The sequence below is a fragment of the Eleginops maclovinus genome, chromosome 5, assembly GCF_036324505.1.
Source record: "Eleginops maclovinus isolate JMC-PN-2008 ecotype Puerto Natales chromosome 5, JC_Emac_rtc_rv5, whole genome shotgun sequence".
Taxonomy (NCBI): domain Eukaryota; kingdom Metazoa; phylum Chordata; class Actinopteri; order Perciformes; family Eleginopidae; genus Eleginops; species Eleginops maclovinus.
The window spans coordinates 24,424,866-24,446,754 of record NC_086353.1 but is presented as its reverse complement, the minus strand read 5'-3'; the positions used below and the strand labels follow the sequence as shown (position 1 = coordinate 24,446,754).

Here is a 21,889-nt window from a genome sequence, read left to right as displayed (position 1 = left end):
TGGAAGTGTTGTATATGGGTCTGCGTCTAAGTCAGTTTTGTCTGAGTTGGATGTAATTCAAACAAAAGCACTTAGGATATGTTTAGGAGCTGTGAGAACATCCCCAGTATGCGCATTGCAAGTTGAAGCAGGAGAGATGCCACTTTGGTTAAGGAGAAAGCAGCTACTGGCTAATTACTGGGTTAATTTGATGGGACAGAGGGAAGATCATCCAGTTAGAGTGGCGACTCAAGCAAGCTGGGAGAGGGGGGTAGCAAAGCTGTCAAGCTTTGGATGGACAGGGGAGGTAGTGGCACAGGAGCTGTTAATAAAAAATCAAATTTTTTGTCCAGCTGTTTTATTGCCTCAGATACATGTACCTCTCTGGCAAGTGGATGTAGGATTGCTTGAAGTTAAAACTAAGAACAATGAAGCGGATATGGTATTTGAGTTTCAGTGTTATGTGAGAGAACATTATGGGGATCATCTACTAATTTTTACTGATGGGTCAAAAGATCAAGAAACTGAAGCAACAGGAGCGGCTTTTATTGTTCAAAGATTAAAGGTAGAGTCATCTAAGAGGACATCAGATTTTTTGCATGTGTTTACTATTGAGCTATATGCTATTTTAATGGCAATACAGTGGACTGAGCATCTTGTAAATCAAAAGGTATTGATTTGTAGTGATTCTGTTTCAGCCATCACTAGTATTGGGGTAGGGACAGCAAAGAGCCATCAGGATCTTATATATGAGATCCTGATGGAAATTAGAAATGTGGCTGTGAGAGGAGTGGTGATCTCTCTGATGTGGGTCCCAGCCCATATTGGAATCTCAGGAAATGAGAAAGCTGATAAATTAGCTTAAGCAGCTGTAAAAAAGGATAATGTGGAGGTAACATTACATCTGTCTAAGGCTGAGGGGAAATGTCTTGTGTGGAGGGGGATCATGATCCAGTGGCAACAATTATGGGAGAGAGAGACTAAAGGAAGACATTTGTTCTCATTGAATGGAAGAGTGAGTGAGGCAACTAAACCTTGTGGAGGGATGAGAAGGAAGGGTCAGGTTACTATTGCTAGAATGAGAATTGGTCATACATTATTGAATAGTACTCTTTTTATCATAGGTAAACATCAAGATGGAATGTGTGATGAATGTCAACAACCCGAGACAGTGCCTCATGTGCTTATACATTGTAGGAGATACAGCAGGGAAAGGAAGGAGTTACTAGAGACATTAAGAGAATTGGGTCTAGAAGAGATTGCAGTTAAAGGCATTTTAAATTTGGGATCAAGTGGGAGGGGAAGGTGTTGTTTTTTAAAGTATTTATCAGACACTGGACTAATTAAAAGAATATGAAGAGATGACTTAAATTATCCTGAAGGTGGCCGCAATGCAACAATTTGGATGCCAGCTGCCATAAAAAACCCACCGAAGAAGAAGAAGAAGGATAGAAAGAGAGCGAGAGAGAGCGAGAGAGAGAGCGCGAGCGCGAGCGAGAGCGAGAGCGAGAGCGCGCGAGAGCGAGAGAGCGAGAGCGAGAGAGCGAGACTGCACAGTAATCTTCATTACTTACACCGGTGATACTGACCAAAATCAACTACGAAACAACCTCCACCAGTGCAAGGTCGCTGTTCTCGAAAAAAAGCGACCCGGTCACCCGAGGACTCGAGGTATCGTGGGAGGGTTAAACAAAACTATTATTTTCGAGTTCCGTGTTCATGTTCGCGTGAGCTTGATGTCGAACTCGGTAGCGCGCGCTGCATGTTCAAACTTCGTATAAAACCGGCTATATTACAACATTTCTTACTGATGTGGTTTTATTTGTCACTATTTGGTTAAAGAAAAATCTACACACTACAGGAAATTGGTCGACATCAATAGAAATGTTGCCCTTTAAAATTAACCGGAACTAGTGCGCAAGTTAAGTTTCGTTTCTCCCTCACAGCCCACACTGACGTTTCATGATGGCGGAGAGTGACCACAGCCAGTTTTCTCTGCTGAGTCTGGAGGAAGAGCTGACCTGTAGCATCTGTCTGTGTCCCTTTAACTGCCCGGTGACCATACCCTGCGGACACAACTTCTGCCAGGACTGCCTCCTCGCCACCTGGAAGGACTCGTACAGCTGTCCTCAGTGTCGGACCCACTTCCCCACCAAACCGGAGCTGAAGAAAAACACGGTCCTCAGCACTGTCGTGGAGACCTTCAACCAGCGGACGACCAAGAGCGAGGACGAACCGGGGACAGCAGAGGACAGCAAAGAGGGGAGACAGGATGTCATACGCTGTGATACATGTATGGAAGCAGAAGCGGCGCAGACCTGCCTCACCTGCATGGCCTCTTTCTGCGAGGAGCACCTGCGGCCTCACCGGGAAAACCCAACGTTTAGAGTCCACCAGCTGAGTGAGCCTGTTGGCGACCTGTCCGAACGCATCTGCCCGGACCACCACAAGCTGATGGAGCTCTTCTGCAGCCAACATTGCCGTCCCATCTGCAGCCTCTGCCTCCAGCAGGTCCACAAAGGCTGCTCCTTTATGTCCCCACAGGAGCAGAGGAACCTGAAAGAGGTGTGTGTATGCAGGAGCCAGCAGCTGCTTAGCTTAGTTTGAAGGGGCAGTGTCCCCAAAAATGCTTTTGTGGTGCTCACTGCAAATAAAACGTTGTATTTCATACATTTAACGCACAATGCTCTTGCTTAACTGTACGTTCATACCCTGTAAAATAAAGATGCTGTTCAGGGTATTGTTTGGAAGAAGTTCCAATGAAAACGGTTTACAGATAGGAGAGCTCGATACATTGTTGTAGCATTTGTTGGACTACTTCTTCAACATAAAAAAGTCACTGAAATATATGATTTTTGCCTTTCATGACTAAAAAGCAGTATTCTATTTGTTATACATTTTATTTGAGGTAGGGTTTCTTTGCAAAAATAATTACAATTGCACAGGGCTCTGTAGTGTGGAATTTGGGTACATTTGACAAGTAAAGTTACAGGTTTAAACTTAAAAAATAATCATATAGTCCTTAAAAAAACCCAATTCCTGAAAGCAGACTTTACCTGTAATCGTTAACAGTGACATTGGTTTCTCTGTAAAATGGAATGAATTTCTGTGAACTGAATGTGTCCTGTTTCTCTGTTTTATAGTCCGACCTGAGAGGCAAGTTGGGTTTGCTGGATGAGAAAACAACGAAGAATGAGAGAGTTATCTCACAAATTGGTGACATGGAGGACAAGCTAAAGGTAGTCCTGGAGATTTCGTCATTTATTATTCTTATAAATGCCAAAAAAATAATTTCTAGAAAGGTGTGAATAAAGTAATTCTTGTTCATCAGCAAACCATAACACTTACATTTTTAGTTTTGGATGCTATTACTGTATTTAGTTTTTTTTCTTCTCTTGCGCCTATGTATTCTGATTCTCTGGTAGGACTCGGCGACCAACAGGAAGGCGGCTCTGGCAGCTGATTATCAGCAGATCCGGAATATGTTGGCCCGAGAGGAGTCTGAAGCTCTGAATACTGTTGACCGTGAGCTGCAGAGTGGTCAGACTAAACTTAAGGGTCTTGCCAAGAAGCTCAAAGAGAACGTTGTTCAAATGAGTAAAACTAAAGAAGACATCCACAGTCTGCTGAGTCAGTCCCAAACTCTGGCCTTCCTACAGGTGAGTCAATCAATCCGCACAGTCTCATAAAATTGATTTGAAAATAAAGTAAGAAATCAATATTGGATTTTAAATCCTGATTAAAACATTGATAATTTGAGCAGATTTGTTCCACATAGAAAACAAAGATTGTTAGAGTGTGTGAGAGAGAAACTCTCGGGGGAACATAGGGATTTAAACATTTGCAGACCATTTCCATGCACTAAAACCTATATAACGCACCACAGGGAAAATGGGAAAACCCAAAAAGCATGACAGGGCTTCTTTTAAATCAATATGTTTTTTGAGTACAACATTCTATATTGCTTGCATAGAAACTGTATTTCCAAATATGGTACCATGATAATCCCAAACAGAAGAACTTGCTTGCAAATTCATGTGGTTTTTGAGCAGCGGCAACTCAAGGGCCTGTAGTCACTCTGCCCAAATCCTACAAATAATAGGTGTTTAAAATCTAGGGTTAATATGTACTTTAAAAAATTAGAACTCTGCAGTTCTACACAGACACAAAGCAACATGTCTAATAGTGTCTATAAATGTTATATTTCAAATCATAACCTTTTATATTTTTTAAATGACGGTATTCTACTCATATTAGATACACAATAGAAAATAAAAAAGAGGTATTGCTTACAATGTTGTTCCATTTAAGGAAACAGTTTGATCTTCTGCCTACAGGCTTCTGTCAACCTGCCAAAGGCTGTGAGCTTTGAGCCTTACACCCCTCAAATCAACCTGGATTCTAAGAAGGTGAAAGCTTCGCAGGCCTTTTGTGCAGACCTGAAGGTGCATTTGACAGAGATGTTTAAAGAGCCTGTTGAGGACAGACCGCTGATACTCAAACCAGGTGAGAGTGCAGTTACATTAATGGGGGAATTTATCATTTTGAGGTTTGTTGTGGGATAATAAGTGGCTCAGTCTGTAGGGGCTTGGACTGGGAATCGTAGGGTTGCCGGTTCAAGTCCCAGAACAGACTTTAAATATGAGTTCACCCCCTGGGCCCTAATCTGGTACCCTTGAGCAGTTCTCTGCAATGTTTTATCTCTGCCAGGTGTGAGCCAGTAAGGAGTGTGTTTGTGTATTGGTCTGTCTGTCGGCATCTTGCTCACTAATTCATCCCATTTTTCTTTTTAAATGTATTTTTCATTCATGGATGAAAAAGAAATCTATGGCTCAGCACCTGAAAGCACTGGACCTCATCCCCAATCTGGTATGTTAATCTCTACCAATGTGTATGATAAAAACACGTCTGCACAGCTTTGACGTCGCTGATGCAATATATGAATATTTGCTACACCATTTCAAAGGAAATGTACATGTTCCAATATCCTATTTGCAGTTGCTGTAAGTGTCTGTAGCTGTAAGCATCTGCTACGTCTGGTAAAAACATACCCTATTTATACACCCTGTGCAGCTACTCATCTCGAACAAGTGTTTAGAATAACACGGCATGAAGAATCTAAAATAATGATATAACATTCTACAAAAGACTGTATTGTTAATACTGTTTGATAAAATAACTTTTTTATTTATCTCTGTAGGTCAAATATGGGCTTTGCATTTTCTAACACGCCTTTTACAACGTGATAAAACACGAATGAGTGCACAAATTGTCTTATTTCACCTTATCTGTTTCAGAAGGCACCAAGCCTATGAAGCAGAAAAAGCCCCCCAGGTCCCACAGTCCAGGTCGTCCACCCATCGAGCCATTATTTCATCCAGTTTATATGGGGTCATATCCACGCCACAATGCACCCCAGCATCACCCAGGCTACAACAAGGATCCCCGATTTATGGCAGGACAAAAGCCAAGTAAGAAAGGTTTAAATGTACCATTTGTACTCACAAAGGTCGAACAGCAATACATGCATACCACCAATCTTAATGAAGATCGTATCACTTTAAAATATATGCCATCAAAATATTTTAAAAGATGCTAGTGCAGGTCAGTTTCTAAGTGGGAAACTTTGCAGTTGAATATGGATTGAGAAAGAATAGTGAAGCCAATCATGTTCAACTTTGTTGCAGATAACCCTGGCATTTTAGGTAAGTTGGTTTTTGGTGGAACCAAAAAATCAAGAAACTCAAATGAATGGTCCAACCCTTACTCGATTTCAAGATATTCCTCAAATTGGTGCTACGTCGTTTGGTGGTGCAGTACTGGGGTAACAGTTAAAATGTGCATTTAAAAAAAGACTATAATGATACCATCTAATGTGTTCTAGGAGCTTATGGGGGAAATTCACCTTTTGGCCCTGGGACTTACAAGGAATCCGGTATGTTCAACTATCACATGGTAATGAATTTAAGTGATCTAATTGGTAAGTCTCATCCAAAAAAAATCTTGTTTGTAAATGACTTAAATACAAGATCAGTTTTTCTATATTAAGAAAAGGTTCCCTCCAGAGGGAGTCAACTAATTAATTGTCTTGCTTGCCTTAATAATATATGTTTAAAAAAACAAAACACCAGCTTTAAGAACACATGACAGTTGTGTGTGGTTCTAGTATAACACATTTTCCTTTTCTTTTGCCTCTCCCTCTCTCAGAGCCGCAATGGACAGGTCCAGGTTCTCAACACAAAGCAGGCCAGAAGGAGAAATCTCAAAGTAAGAGTGTCTTTATTTGGTCCCACTTATACAGTAGATGACACTCCAGTTCATTCGCAACAAATTCTAGCTTTTCATGAAATAACTTTCTAAGCTAGAATATTGAGTTTTTGAGGCAGGGGGTTGATTCAACTAAAAGGTCATTATGGTTGCGGTAGTTTTGGTGTTATTGAACTCTGAGACCTGTTACAAATATTTTGTCCAACCAATTTATATCAATGAGGGAAGACTTATGTGATGTACTTGTTCATTGTTTAGTGTAAGAAGTATGTTTTTAATTATGCATGTTGATTTGCAACTGAATGACATTTAAAGCGATAGTGTTGATGTTTTGAGGTGGAGACAAGTCGTATTTCTCTGTAGTCGATGTGTAACCTATAGTAAATGGCGGTTGGCACGTCCCCAGCTTAGAACAACCGACACGTTTAATGTTGTTTAGATGGCTAAAATACGTTTTGCTGCTGTCTCTCTCCACAGCAGTTCAGTACTCATACTGTACGTTTTTACAGACTGGGGTGTGCTGTTCTTTTTCTCCTATACCTTTTTTATACAAACCCTTTTTCAAAACATCAGAAATATTCCTTTAACAGCTCTTCAGAATTATTACTGCAGTTCAATAAAAACATGTCCTATCTTTTTTTTATCTTCAGAAACAAAACCTCACAAAGCTACAAAAAACAATATTGGACAAGACAATCAAGCCCGCTCAACAGAAAACCTCTTGGATTTGGAGGGGATAGGCCAACCCAGAAGCTGTTCTCCTTCAGCTGATTTTAATAAAAATGGTAAACGCCATCCAATAAAAGAGTAGGACAGCATCTTTGGAGTAAGGGAGAACCTAAAATCGAGTCAGCTGAACCAGATGATTTTATTCTACAAATGTTATCAAAACCTTTCACCTAAATGACAAACAGGTGATAGGTTTGTCTGCATTAAAAACGTGTTCACCTATGCATGCACTAGTCCTCCTCAACACCTGTAAACAGACCTAAACTGTAATCGTTGGAGATACCATTATTTAAGATGCTCTTTTCAATTGTTTTAGTTTTGTTCTCTGAGCCTAAAGACAAATTTCTTTTTGTCTTCTGTTGCAGAAATGTCAGACATTCCTCCAAGCATAACATCTGCTGAAAAAAGAACCGAACTTCTGAAGTGTAAGTGTATGATCATAGGAGCCATCATCCCCTATTATAGTATCAAAAAACTTTGTTATGAAAATGTTGTTGTTTTTTTTGTCCCGGCCAGATGGTACGGTTCTCACTTTGGATCTAAAGACGGCCCACGAACGCATCGTACTGAGTGAGAGCTTCACTAAGGCGTCAGTGTCAGATGAACACCCAGACTGTCCCGACTGTCCTGAACGCTTCTCAGTCTGCTCCCAGGTGCTCGCCTCCCAGAGCTTCTCTAAAGGTCGCCACTACTGGGAAGTGCGACTGAGCTGCAACAACTTCATTGGTTTAGGTTTGGCTTACAAGAGCATTAACCGCAAAGGTCCCTCCAGTCGACTCGGCCGCAACGCCCAGTCCTGGAGTATCGAGTGGTTTAACGTCAAGCTGTCCGCTTGGCACAACAGCAATGAGACCGTGCTGGTCAATCCCAATCCAAAGCGCGTAGGCGTGCTGTTGGATTGTGACGAGGGCACTGCTACATTCTATAACGTGGCAGATAGGGCATATCCCTTCCACACCTTTGTGTTCCCATTTGCCCAAGCTGTGTGTCCAGCTTTCTGGATTTTCTCAAGTGGCTCGTCCGTAACTTTGTGCAAGCTTCAGCCATAAGGAGCATGTGCACATAATTGGCATGCGAGCACACTCGTAATACACAGATTTTTTCTTCTTAATACACTCACAATAATGGAATATACTACTCTTCTTGTTGCACTTATTAAGACATTCCCTGTTAACCCACCCCCAGCTTACATTTAGCCAAAATCAATGTTGCATTTGAAGTTGCAACTAAATGGTTCTTTGTGCTGTTGGAGTGTGTCAACTTGATTATCCCCACTATGACTTCTGTTATGAGGATGATGAGAAGCTAACAGAACCCACACTGTACTCTTACAGTACAGCATGTGTGCGTGCTAGTCTTTCTCCTGTATTGTGATACTGACTGGATAAAGAAGTGAATTATTACGTCACTCCAGCATGTGTCAGTACAGTGTTTTCATATGTCCACATATGGAAAATGAATGATTGTTTTCGGAATGCATTGAAGTGTAGTTCTTAAGGTTATAGGGCTGGGCGATATGGCAAAAAGTTATTTGTTTCTCATTCTGATGACCTTTTTAATAGATTTCATTTAGTCTCTAAACCGATTTACCTTTTGATCCGAAAACAATAATCAACTATCTCTGTTTAATGGCTTGTGCGTTTCAGACAACTGTACAACAGCTTATTATTATCACTGTAGGCTACTAACATGTAATAATTATGATAGAGATTAAGTTGTAAATTGAATAATGTAAACCTCAGAAATTCACAAAAACGCCAATGTTCTTTGATATTATACAGGCCTACATTTGCAAGGAACCTTTCTTTTTCCCGCAAATAAATGCCTCTTATAATATGAGAGTATTTTTCTCATAATGGAGTGTTTTTATTTATGCGAGTAAAGTTTGAAAATCTTCAACGATCTTTTCTTGTTAAATCTCCGGTGTACACAGGTCATGTCTCCAGTGGAAAAGCGTGGCACCACTTCCCTACTGACAATGTATTGAAATGTTGTTTTTTCTGAAGTGCATATATCAGTCATATCACCCAGCTCTAAAGCGTCACTTCTTCATCTCTGAATTTTTTTCGGCTGATGTGAATTTAAGTCATATAGACAAGTTCCATCAAGTCCTGATTAATTTTTCCTTTTGATTGTTTTATGGGATTTTGCCTTTTTATTGGTGAAGTTAGAGGAAATAATTGAGGGAGTGGAAACGACGGTGTCATGCTTGCATGTTTTACCCCATTGATGTAAATTGATATACCATTTCACATCTATGGTGGGCAAATAAACCAAAAAGCCATCAGCCCGGTCTGTTGGCTTTTTGTAAGGTGTAATAAAGTTAGTTTCACAGGGGTTAATTATTTGTTGGGCAATACAAAGTTTACCCCGGCTTGTAAGGTGATGATGTGTCGCTATGATGCTCATCTTGCAGGTGCTTAATCTTGTGAAACAACAAACTGTATGGGTGTCTAGCAGTAGAGCTGTCTACACAACATGCAGTACGTTCACGGTGAAGTTAGCTGTTTGAATACAGTTCTCTCTTCTAATACTTTGATTTAAAAAAACGGGAAAGGTTTGGACATGATCACTGATTTTGTGAATGAATCTGTCTTAATTGTGGGACGAGTTCAAATATCTTTGCGTCGTTTCAGGCAATGCACTTCAGGTAGAGTGTTGTTATTAGGCAATATGCTGTTATGTAAAGGAACAGTTTTTCATTGCATTTAACCTGTATAATGAAATCTGCTGTTTTCTTTTAGTCAACACAATGAAGAGCTGTGGTTTGGGACACAGCTCCGCAGACTGTGGCATGATGATCATTTTGTTTGTTTGATGTGCATTTACTGAAACTGTGTTCATTGTTCGTAGCATTATATATATATATGGTCGGGGGTTGTATAACATTCGGACTGTGAAACCAACCTTTGTGTAATGCTTCATGTACGGTGGTTGTTTTCAGTTTACTGTTGTTTACTATGTTTGCTATTGACCTAAAATTGCTGTGATTATGGCTCTTGTACATTTAATCAATGTTATTATTAATAAAATATGTTCTCTATCCACAACTTTTCTTTTCTTTTTACGAAGATACAGGTTGTTAGTAGAGCACTCGTACATTTTGGGAAATTCTCCCTTTCTAATTTCTAACCAATAAAAAATAACATTGTTATCTACGCACATGTGTGTGATTCAGATGCAGACAGATTACATTTATATACTGTGCTCTAATGTCGGGAAACCTTGAAAACTAGTCAATCTTCAAAATGTCAGTGTTACTCATACTGTGACGACCATTTGGTTATCCCAACAAATATGCTTTTCCTGCTCATTCTCATCTATTCAGAATTAGAGGCATTACGCAGCTAGCAACTTATTGCATTTCAGCCTAATGAAAAGCAATTATTCAAAGCAATATAAACGTTTTTTTACAATTTACCACTGCAGCAGTGGATTGCAATATCATTATTACAATGCCATGGACATTAAAAAAAAGCTCTAGAGCCTATTAGAATACCTGCTATGTGTATGCCATATAGTAAAACACTCTTCAATGTCAATTAAATGAGCCATTGGTGCCCCAATGTCCTATATTATTGGTGCTAGATTTTCTATCAATAACATCTCGAGGTGGTTTACTATATCTTCATAAAAATCCCTCTTAGAATTGGTTTGATTAATGAAACATAGCCGTCTACTTTAAGGCTAAAAAAAGTTATGTTTGTGTAGTAGACATAGATGTCACGCCCAGCCATTCGTTTAGACTTGTATGGATATTTGTTTAAATGAATGAAATCAACAGCTTTATACATCTCTGTGGTGTTTAGAATTAATTGCTAGCCATAGCGAAAAATAAATTTGGTTTCCTCCCAAATTAAAAAGACAGGCCTGCTAAGTACAACATTCTCCTTCTTTATTTGGTCTGTGATTTTCAAAGCATTTCAATATAGAGACAGATCCAATCATAAAGAGTGATCAGTGTGACTTTACTATATGAGTAAAGACCACATATAGTAAGATAAGTAACACTAGCTAGCTACAACTGTTGTTATTCAAGTTTATTGAAAGAAAAAAAGAAAGAAATCATTGATTAATGTAAAAGTGAGATTTCTTATATGGATGATTGTCTATGTCTAGCTCTCATTGAGCTTAGAATATTGCAGACACACTTTAGACCACTTTAAGACTAATTTATTCATTTCATATTATACTGTATGCCAAGCACTGGCAGCGCATCACCCCTGCTCTCCGTCACCTCCACTGGCTCCCGGTCAAGTCCCGCATCACCAATAAACTCCTCCTCATCACCTACAATTCCCCTCAGTACCTCACGGATCTCCTCCAACCATACATGCTGTCACTTCCATCATCAGACTCCGGCCTGCTTTCCATGCATCTGTGTAGTCCCAGCATGTTCTGTTGTGTGTTTGTTGTTCCCTCTGTATACGCATCCTTGGGTTAATGAAAGGCGCTAGATACATTAAAGTGATAATTATTATAATGATGTTCATCGCTGGACATTCTGCAATATACAATATATAATAAGCCCTCTTTAATTAGGTGATACTAAATATGTAATAATGTTTGGGCTAAAAGTGAGCCAGAGGTGGGAGAAGTACTCAGATCTTGCACTTAAGTAAAAGTAGAAGTACAAGAGTGTAGGAATACTCTGTTACAAGTAAAAGTCCTGTGTTATATGAGAGCTATGACAGCCCTAAAGCTTAAATCAGGCACAGGGCTTGCTGGGAGGTTGACCCTGTTGTAACATGACCCTGTTTAAACATTAGTTTATTGGAAATTAACCCTAAACTTAATAACTCCTTGTATTCATCTGTTAAATTGCAGACACTGCTTTTGACACGAATTGCAAAAAAAACCAAAAAAACATTTCACTCTTGCTTTGTCTGAAATGTGTCTCCCAAGGCAGCTTTATTGAGAAGCCCCTGACTGCAGGCCGCAGATCGCGGCGGTGACCAACTCCCGATTCCACGGTTTCCTTCCAGATCACATGAATTAAACAATGCACATATTGGCAAGTGGAGTCACGCTTCTCCATTTTCCATGGAGGTGACATGACAAAATAAACCATGGAAGTAAGTGAGCCTGCCAATATTGCATCATTTTCTTTGTAATACAATGTTAGAGCAGTGCAGTCACAGTGGTATATTTAGAAATTACCAATTAAAGTCAAATTACCGCACCACTTTTAGCATAATTAATTTGACCTATCGTTAGCAATAAGGCGCTTTAGCACGTGAAGCTAATGTTAGCCGTTCATACAGTGCCAATATTATTAAGACAAGTTTGCCTCCTGGAGCAGTAATGTTGTGTTTGTAATAATCATGCTTTTTATGTATATGCTTATTTTCTTTGACGTATAGAGACACGTTAGTGTGATATTGGAGGGTGAGCCTCAAATAAAGAAATGCACAATCATAAAGTATGGTCTGAGTTGCAGAAATTCAACACACTTTCATTGTTGCTATTGCACCCTACCCATTATAAGCAGAGGACAGGTTCAGAAGCACTTGAAATCACATAAGCACCCAGTAGACCCTCAAGAGACCCCGGTGGCCCCTCAAGTGAACCCAGTGGCCCCTCAAGACACTCTGGTGGCCCCTCAAGTGAACCCATTGGCCCCTCAAGACACCCTGGTGGCCCCTCAAGTGAACCCAGTGGCCCCTCAAGGAACCCTGGTGGCCCCTCAAGTGAACCCAGTGGTCCCTCAAGTGAACCGAGGAGCCCCTCCGATACAGCCCCCTAAATTACAAGGCAAAAAAAACAAAGCAACTTGTCCACACTGTAGTTAACCAAAAGAACTTCAAAACACACTTACGCAGAATGCACAAATGTGTCCAAAGAAAGATACCTGACATGTGAGTGCATTGATCCAAAAAATGGTGTGTTTGCAGTGGAAAAGTCCTTTTCTGGTCCATCAACACCCGTTGTGAAAAATACTTGGGGAGCAACACAGAAAATATTATGTGAGGTTAACCAATGTCAAATTAAAGTCTCTGTTGTACTGCCCACGTTCACAAAACACACCGGCCATTTTAACGGAGGAAGCCTTGGTGAAAATGGTTCGCAACAGATGGTTTGGGGAGGATCGAAAATCAAGACTTATACAGCTGCAAAAGGAGGCAGATGCTGATGGTGTGACCCTGTCTGTACATCTGACGGTCAGTGGACCACCAGAAAAATACCATCTATCAGTGAATGAGCCCAAGGTGTCCTACTATAGTAGGCTTGGAAGGATTGTTGTAGGATATGGTAGCAAGAAAAACAGTTGGCATTGTCCTTGTTCAAAAGCAAGACAATTATGCCTACGCAAAGCCATTGGTAAATGGCACCTTTTTGACACAAAAAGGCATCTGTTTAAGAGACCGAGATCCACAGATGTAGAGGGAACCGTTCCACCACAGCACACCACAGAACAGGACGCCAGTCAGGCAAATGAGAGAAATTATCCCCCAAGTTAGAAGGGTGTAGAACGGATGCTGAAGTACCTCAAAGCAAAAAGGAAGACATGCCTCAAATGCAACATGATGTACAGGTACCAGGAATGGGAGGATGGTGTCCACAATTTTGATGACCACATAATCCTCTCTGCACTTATCCCTTTCATTGAGGAATACATTACAGATGAAACATATAAATATGAAAATATGGTGTGCCCACCCTCAGTAAAGCTCAGTTAGACACCAAAAAATGAATGTACATAGTCACGCAATAACATAAATCCAGGAGCAAACTAACTGATTTGCAAACATTTCACACACACAGAATACTCCACGTGCACACACAACACATAGTTTATGCACCCAAGCAGTAGGTTTTGAAGAGACAGGCCCAGTGGGCTTGACAACAGCTTGCTCAGCAGTTTATATAATTCATTATATGATTAAGTACATTTACCAGCAAACACTAGACAAGAATTACATGATCTACCAGTAGTATTGTTAAGTATGGTTGAGCTGCACAAAATGTAATGTTTTGGGCCTGACTCAATGTGACTCAAATCAAAATAAATAGTGGTTATTTTAAAATCGTCATTTTATCAAAATAATATTTTGTGTTTTTAAATTATACTAACAATGGATGCACCCCATCATTTTTTCCAGACCCACACTGCTGTCAGTAGGCTAACTGAAACATTTGAGGCAACAGTGAAGGTGTCCTTTAAAGATAAGGAGAGGGTTCTTCATGCCTATTTCTTCATTTTGAGGCCCTTACTGAACATGATTACATGTATGCATGTAATCATGTGGATACAATCCAACTGTTGTGGTGATGGACCTTCACAAAAAAGGTGTATTTAATATGCCAGGTGAGTTTGATAAACTGTTATTTCACATCAGTTATACACTCAGTGCTTGTGTTACGTGCCGGGCAGGCTGTACTTTTGTTTCTTGCCTCCTGCTCTTTTCTCTACTCCCTGTCATTCGCTACAGCTAATCAGCAGCTGATCAGTACCTGCCTGGGCATCTCTGACTGATGACTGATTGGCTCCTCTCACCCTCAGCTGACCAATCAGCACCCAGGACCAGCCATAAAGGAGACAACCAGGAAGCCTTCTCGGTCTCACTGCTGGGCCTGCTGCTGACTGGAGAGCCTCAATTTGACTGCGTGTTAAATTATTGTGACAATCGTGTATCCTATGCTATATGTTGTGACTGTGTGTGTGGTGGGAGGTGGAGGAGTTAGGTAAGTTTGGGGTACCCTTTATATCTCATCACGTAGATAACATATGTTAGACACACTAGGTTAGCGGATTGTTGCCACCCCTGTATTTTGCTTTGTCCACTTATTAGTAGTTCAGGAAGTGAGGATTTTTGGTTGAGTTTGTTTCAGAAGAGAGATGTAGAGATAGGCCTGGTTTTTGTTATATTTATTTCTTTTATTTGGCACAATCTCCCTTGTCTCCTCCTCCTCGTCACCTGAAGAACATTTGTTGTTTATTCGTTAGTGATTAGAAATAAACATTGTCTGTGACCTTTAATCTGACTTGCTCATTAATTGGTTGTCGTGTGTTACTGTCTCCAGGTCCCCTAGACTTAAGTGGGGACGTAACAGCTTGCATAATATCTCCTTTGTCGGAATTACTGAGCTCAGCATTATGCTGACCATAACATGATGGACATATTCTGTCAACTTTTATTGTACACATTGGGATTTTCTATAGAAGCATGCGCTCGTGTTATTTTATAGAATGATGTATAACCACAAAATATTTTTTCCCCAGTGAGTGAAATCAAGAGCCCACCGGAAGACTATGATGGTCATGTGCACATCAAAACATTCTGGGATGCTGTTACTTTGGAAATGCTCAGCCGAGGTTAATTCCATGCAAGTCAGCTTTTGAGAACAAGAAACTTCTTTAAAATGTATTAATGTGTGAGATTGAGTGGAAGTTATCTCTCAAACACTACTTATCACAACTATTTCCAAAGGTGGTCAGAAGAACCCTTTTGTTGTACACCCGATCTACCACCACTGGTCAGCATGGATTGGGCCACAAACCGAAACGGTCAACTGTCGTCCTTTGTCAAGTGATGACCAGCTGATCACCAAAGAGCAGCTAGCTGATGAGATTCTAAACTTGAAGGTAATCCTAACGTGAAACAACATTACTAAGTGCACCTCTTTGCTGTGACAAAAAAAATAATGCTTTATCAACAACAATGGATTCAAAATGCAACTGCATAACAGGTAGAGGTAGTAAGGGCACTGTGCACACAGTGTGGTTTGGACAGCAAGGACTCCAAGACGGATCTTGTCATCAGACTACGGGAGAAGATGTCAAATAGGGTTATCTATAACAAAGTGTTTGAGAAGGTATGGGAAAGATCATGTTAATGCAATTCTAAGATAATTTGTTGTGTGCAAACGGTTAATAGGTTTATCATGTAGTTATGTATGTTAAGCACACATTCAGTCTCCAAAGATTAATATTGTGATATTACTAATATTTACTTCTGTGTTCTTGTAGGTGGCTTGGCTGTCATTACTTGTCCGTGTGGGGTCGTGTATTCTATGAAATGTAACCTTAGAGCAGAGAGTCCCTGTGACTATGTGGATCTCTTGCTGTCATAGAAACACTTTCCCAATGTTGCAATTTACGACTATGCAAGGGGATTGGCATTGCACGTCAACCGCAGACAGCTGGAGACTTTCCATCCTTTTCCGGGAAGGTTATTGGAGCCTACTCCGGAGAACATCAAGCAGGTTTCAGAAGGCAAGCTTCAGGTGAATATGCTTTGGTTGAAGCACCCCAAGTTACCAGCAGATGTCAATGACCACCCACTCACTGTGTCATCAGAGCATTTTGCTTTGAGCAATGTTTTCCACCAGGGCAACAGCAAAGATGACGGTGATGTCCTCAGAAAGATAGGACCTGTGCCTGAGCTTGTTGGTAGCATCAACAGCCAGTGTGTTGAGCAATTGTTTTCAGGGATGAGGAAAAATAATTGTTTTTTAAACATGATGATGTTGGGTGTGTTGAAACATTGCAATTTCTACTTTTTCTTAACTGTTTTTTAGATAACATAAGGTAACATTTGATTTAACAGCTCCTACACCACAAGCTGTGATTTACACTACGTCATCGGGCCACCGCGCAGACAGTGAGGAGCTACAGGAGTGTAAGTCAGATGCTCGTATTAACATTAGAGCTGTATGGTCCAATGTTAATTAGTCATACTTAATGAGTATTTTTGGGTGGTTTTTCCTCTAGCAAATGATGAAAGTGAGCAGAGCGACTTCAATAGCCTTCCTAATTTAATGGAAATAGAGCATGCTGGGGACAGGAGCCTCAACACATACAGACACAACAGGTAAAGTGAACTACAAAGAAATTATACATATCTATAAAGTATGCCTTATAATATCAACAATGCATGGCTTGATTATTTTTTATCCCCTAGCTAGGGCAAGTCTTGGATAAGGAAAATAGTCTATCTGAACACATGGCATGTGTGAACAACATAGTCCTCACTCGATCAGATTTTTGGAGTCTGGGTTTGGCTGAGGAAATGAATGGGATGGTAAGAGTAGAGAACATGATGTATTGCTACTTGTGAGGCTTATTGATTGCGTGCATGTTTCATATCTGAACACAGGACATTAACAGATACTGAGGCCACAAGCTAGGGAGATTTTCTTTCAAGATCCCCTCTGTGGCTCTGTGTGGAGAGATGAAAGTCGCACAGAACCATTCAGCTTTTTTAGGCTTCCACTTTCATTATTGCTGGATAGTGGTAGTTCTGTTTTAGACCACTTATCCATATTTTTTTTTACAAATCTATGGCTCTGTTTTATATGAACTAAAATATTGTATACATCATTTACGATTTGATGCATGAAACAGAGGCATAGATGAATCTTATCACTGGGGCTGTTCTGATCCAGCAGTGGCTCAGTCAGTAGGGGCTTGGACTGGGAATCGTAGGGTCGCCGGTTCAAGCCCCCGAACAGAATTGCAAATATGGAAGGTGGACTGCTACTTGGAGAGGTCCAAGTTCACCCCCTAGGCCCTGCTGTGGTGCCCTTGAGCAAGGCACCGGACACCTCCAATCCCCCCTCCCCATTGCTCTCGCTGTGTGCATGTACAGTGGGGCAAAAAAGTATTTAGTCAGCCCCCAATTGTGCAAGTTCTCCCATTTAAAAAGATGAGAGAGGCCTGTAATTTTTATCATAGGTATACCTCAACTATGAGAGAAAAAATGAGAAAAAAAATCCAGAAAATCACATCGTAGGATTTTTTATGAATTTATTTTCAAATGATTGTGGAAAATAAGTATTTGGTCAATAACAAAAGTTCATCTCAATACTTTGTTATATACCCTTTGTTGGCAATGACAGAGGTCAAACCTTTTCTGTAAGTCTTCACAAGGTTTTCACACACTGTTGCTGGTATTTTGGCCCATTCCTCCATGCAGATCTCCTCTAAAGCAGTGATGTTTTGGGGCTGTCGCTGGGCTACACGGACTTTCAACTCCCTCCAAAGATTTTCTATGGGGTTGAGATCTGGAGACTGGCTAGGCCACTCCAGGACCTTGAAATGCTTCTTACGAAGCCACTTTTTCGTTGCCCTGGCGGTGTGTTTGGGATCATTGTCATGCTGAAAGACCCAGCCACGCTTCATCTTCAGTGCCCTTGCTGATGGAAGGAGGTTTTCACTCAAAATCTCACGATAAATGGCCCCATTCATTCTTTCCTTTACACGGATCAGTCGTCCTGGTCCCTTTGCAGAAAAACAGCCCCAAAGCACCCCCATGCTTCACAGTAGGTATGGTGTTCTTTGGATGCAACTCTGCATTCTTTCTCCTCCAAACACGACGAGTTGAGTTTTTACCAAAAAGTTCTATTTTGGTTTCATCTGACCATATGACATTCTCCCAATCCTCTTCTGGATCATCCAAATGCCCTTTAGCAAACTTCAGACGGGCCTGGACATGTACTGGCTTAAGCAGGGGGACACATCTGGAACTGCAGGATTTAAGTCCCTGGCGGCGTAGTGTGTTACTGATGGTAGCCTCTGTTACTTTGGTCCCAGCTCTCTGCAGGTCATTCACTAGGTCCCCCCGTGTGGTTCTGGGATTTTTGCTCACCGTTCTTGTGATCATTTTGACCCCACGGGGTGAGATGTTGCGTGGAGCCCCAGATCGAGGGAGATTAGCAGTGGTCTTGTATGTCTTCCATTTTCTAATAATTGCTCCCACAGTTGATTTCTTCACACCAAGCTGCTTACCTATTGCAGATTCAGTTTTCCCAGCCTGGTGCAGGTCTACAATTTTGTCTCCGGTCTCCTTTGACAGCTCTTTGGTCTTGACCATAGTTGAGTTTGGAGTATGACTGTTTGAGGTTGTGGACAGGTGTCTTTTATACTGATAACGAGTTCAAAAAGGTGCCATTAATACAGGTAACGAGTGGAGGACAGAGGAGCCTCTTAAAGAAGAAGTTACAGGTCTGTGAGAGCCAGAACTCTTGCTTGTTTGTAGGTGACCAAATACTTATTTTACAGAGGAATTTACCAATTAATTAATTAAAAATCAGACAATGTGATTTCCTGGATTGTTTCCCCCATTCTGTCTCTCATAGTTGAAGTGTACCTATGATGAAAATTACAGGCATCTCTCATCTTTTTAAATGGGAGAACTTGCACAATTGGTGGCTGACTAAATACTTTTTTGCCCCACTGTATGTCTGTCTATCTATCTATCTATCTATCTATCTATCTATCTATCTATCTATCTATCTATCTATCTATCTATCTATCTATCTATCTATCTATCTATCTATCTATCTATCTATCTATCTGTCTATCTGTCTGTCTGTCTGTCTGTCTGTCTGTCTGTCTGTCTGTCTGTCTGTCTGTCTGTCTGTCTGTCTGTCTGTCTGTCTGTCTGTCTGTCTGTCTGTCTGTCTGTCTGTCTGTCTGTCTGTCTGTCTGTCTGTCTGTCTGTCTGTCTGTCTGTCTGTCTGTCTGTCTGTCTGTCTGTCTGTCTGTCTGTCTGTCTATCTATCTATCTATCTATCTATCTATCTATCTATCTATCTATCTATCTATCTATCTATCTATCTATCTGTCTATCTATCTATCTATCTATCTATCTATCTATCTCATTATGAAAAAATTTTTATTCGGAGTTCCAGCCTTTGGGCTGATTCAGTTACAACTGTGTTCAAAGCGTTTATGCGTGTTTATGGAGTGTTTAAAAAAGCTACTGTATTGGACTTTTTCTTTACTTTCACATATACTGTGTTCACAGAAACATAGCTCAGATCTTGGACCCTGGGCCTTAGAAGACTTTTGCTGTGGATGATGTTGAGGTTACATATTTCTTTAAATCCTTTGAACTGAACTAAACAATTTGATTGTCATTTCTTAAAAAAAAAAAACATGTATACCTTCCTCACACTACAGGGCCTACCAAAGCAGGGTTACTCCAACAGCTGTGGGGTCTTTGTATTGACGGTAAGATAATGGTTATTCACTATATATTAGTCCTGTTGGGGATACTGGGGGGGTACCTCTTCTCTATTCAAAAATACAATCCTTTGGGGGTTGCTGTTTTGTTATTATTATCATTACTATTATAAACCATTCACTTGTCTGGATTTACAGTATGCACTGTACATTGTATTGGATGGCAAATGCGATTTCGCAGAGGTATGTATAAATATAAATAAGTGAATATATTATCACTAGTGGATGCAAGGTTTTTTTGGCGTGCATGTTAACCCTGAATGATTATATTTGTCAAAGACAAACATGCTGCAGATAAGGCGATGGTGGTGTCTCGTTCTTCTTAAGAAAGGTGTCTTAGATCCTTTCACATTTTTAATTGACATTCTTGACCTCACTTGTGTCACTGTATATATTTAAATATTGAAAACATGTAATGTATGTCATTCACTCACCAAGGTCTGCAGAAGAGACTTTGCAAAAAAGAAAGGCAACATCAGCATCCAGCTGTGCAGTATCAGATACTGTATTAGTAAGGTGAATGCTTGAATACACATCCCTAGTGGTTTGAAATGTGAGATGTCACTGATGCTATTTTGCTGCCATTTCCCCATTTAACTGTATTTCTCCATCCGTGTACCATGTATAGCCTACTCCATGGCTGATCTCCTATACTACTACTGCCATTATTCCCTTACATAACTTGACATTACAGACCACGATCTGTATTTTTTCTAGACAATACTGAACACCAATCGCAGAGCGAACTGGGACCTGGGAACTTGGTATGTACTCTGTGTGTGTAATGCTGAAGGCTTAATGCATAGCAAGATAAAATAGTTGTGATGATTTGTTGAGTACTTATCACTGAAAACCCTTCAGTAATAGCAGTTTTATTTGCATGCCTTTGTGGTTTTCTTCAAGGATCAATACGTTTTCTTGAGAGACGCCATCGCGGCAGCAACATGGTGCCAAACACAATCGTTTAACAGCAGAGTTTCCCTCCCGGCGGTGATTGGGATGGACGGGGAAGGCCAGAAGAGAGCCTTAAGAGAGCTGAGATCGGATGACGGCACGAATGTGGAAGAAACCCATCTCCTGGTGGAAAAGAACTGTTCCTTTTTGATTTCCAATCCTAAAGACATTATGACCATTTCTGTGGGGAGTTACTTGACAAGAGGAACTTAAAACAATTTGCCTTTTTTGAGGAGTGCCAGTGAGGCCATTTGCGTGCTGTGTGTGTGTTCATTATTATCTTGTTAAGACTACTTTGCAGTGACTTATTATCCCACTTTGTTATTGATTTCTTTTCTGTTCTTTTTCTGTCAATTGTTCATTGTTGAATAAAAAGATGATGTTGAGGCCACCTGTCTGGTATAAGTTAATGTACAAAGTAAACCACATTCAGCTTGTCACTATAGTCTGTCTACATTGCAATGAGGAAAATGTTTTGGTAAATGTAAAAGGTTACATAATGTAGTATAAGCATATCAGAATAGGTAGTAACTACAGATTAACGAATGATTCATCACAATATAAGTGACTGACTCAAGTGTACTGCAAGCAAAAACAAAAAACCATCAGACTTAATTGAAAAGGCTGGCAATTAAAATGGCAGCTAGGAATTTCTTTAAAGAATTGTTCTCTAAATGTTTAGGATAAGATATTTTTTACGTTGACTTTTAAAAAAAAAGTACCATAAGGCCTCTTCGTCAGTGTTAGGGCACATTATAACAATGGTACTCTTTGTTTAACATAACTCGCACATTCTAGATGTATGTTATAGGTGTTTAAATAACTATTTCTTCCTGCAAATAGGAGACTTTTATTAAAAAGGTATGTGTATACTATTTTGTTATGTTTATAGGAGACCCCACAATATTATAAGTGGGCTATAATTTAATTTGATTCTGCTAACTTGTCACATTTTTATTGAATTGTCATTGATTTACATGCATGCAGTCC

At 40.2% G+C, this 21,889-nt stretch overlaps 1 protein-coding gene across 9 annotated transcripts; it reads left to right on the top strand.

The window, feature by feature from the left end:
* Positions 1-1,471: 1,471 nt before the first annotated feature.
* LOC134864430 (E3 ubiquitin/ISG15 ligase TRIM25-like) lies at positions 1,472-10,025 on the top strand. 9 transcript variants are annotated; one of them, XM_063883380.1, is made up of 13 exons: positions 1,472-1,650; positions 1,926-2,544; positions 3,123-3,218; positions 3,405-3,638; positions 4,317-4,485; positions 4,801-4,848; positions 5,280-5,450; positions 5,667-5,684; positions 5,864-5,959; positions 6,187-6,246; positions 6,897-7,031; positions 7,341-7,400; positions 7,492-10,025. In XM_063883380.1, exons 2-13 carry the CDS (start codon positions 1,942-1,944, stop codon positions 8,022-8,024), a joined length of 2,223 nt encoding a protein of 740 aa, XP_063739450.1. In that variant the 5' UTR covers positions 1,472-1,650; positions 1,926-1,941; the 3' UTR covers positions 8,025-10,025. The 9 variants fall into 9 exon arrangements, with proteins under 9 accessions (XP_063739450.1, XP_063739453.1, XP_063739448.1 ...); XM_063883383.1 differs by having other exon boundaries at positions 5,277-5,450; positions 5,864-5,914; XM_063883378.1 differs by having other exon boundaries at positions 5,277-5,450.
* The last annotated feature ends 11,864 nt before the right edge of the window (positions 10,026-21,889 follow it).

Coding starts and splice junctions, on each gene's coding strand:
- LOC134864430 (XM_063883378.1), top strand. CDS start 1,942: ATGATGGCGGAGAGTGACCACAGCCAGTTTTCTCTGCTGAGTCTGGAG. Junction 3,219..3,404: donor ACATGGAGGACAAGCTAAAG/GTAGTCCTGGAG, acceptor ATTCTCTGGTAG/GACTCGGCGACCAACAGGAA. Junction 7,401..7,491: donor AAGAACCGAACTTCTGAAGT/GTAAGTGTATGA, acceptor TGTCCCGGCCAG/ATGGTACGGTTCTCACTTTG.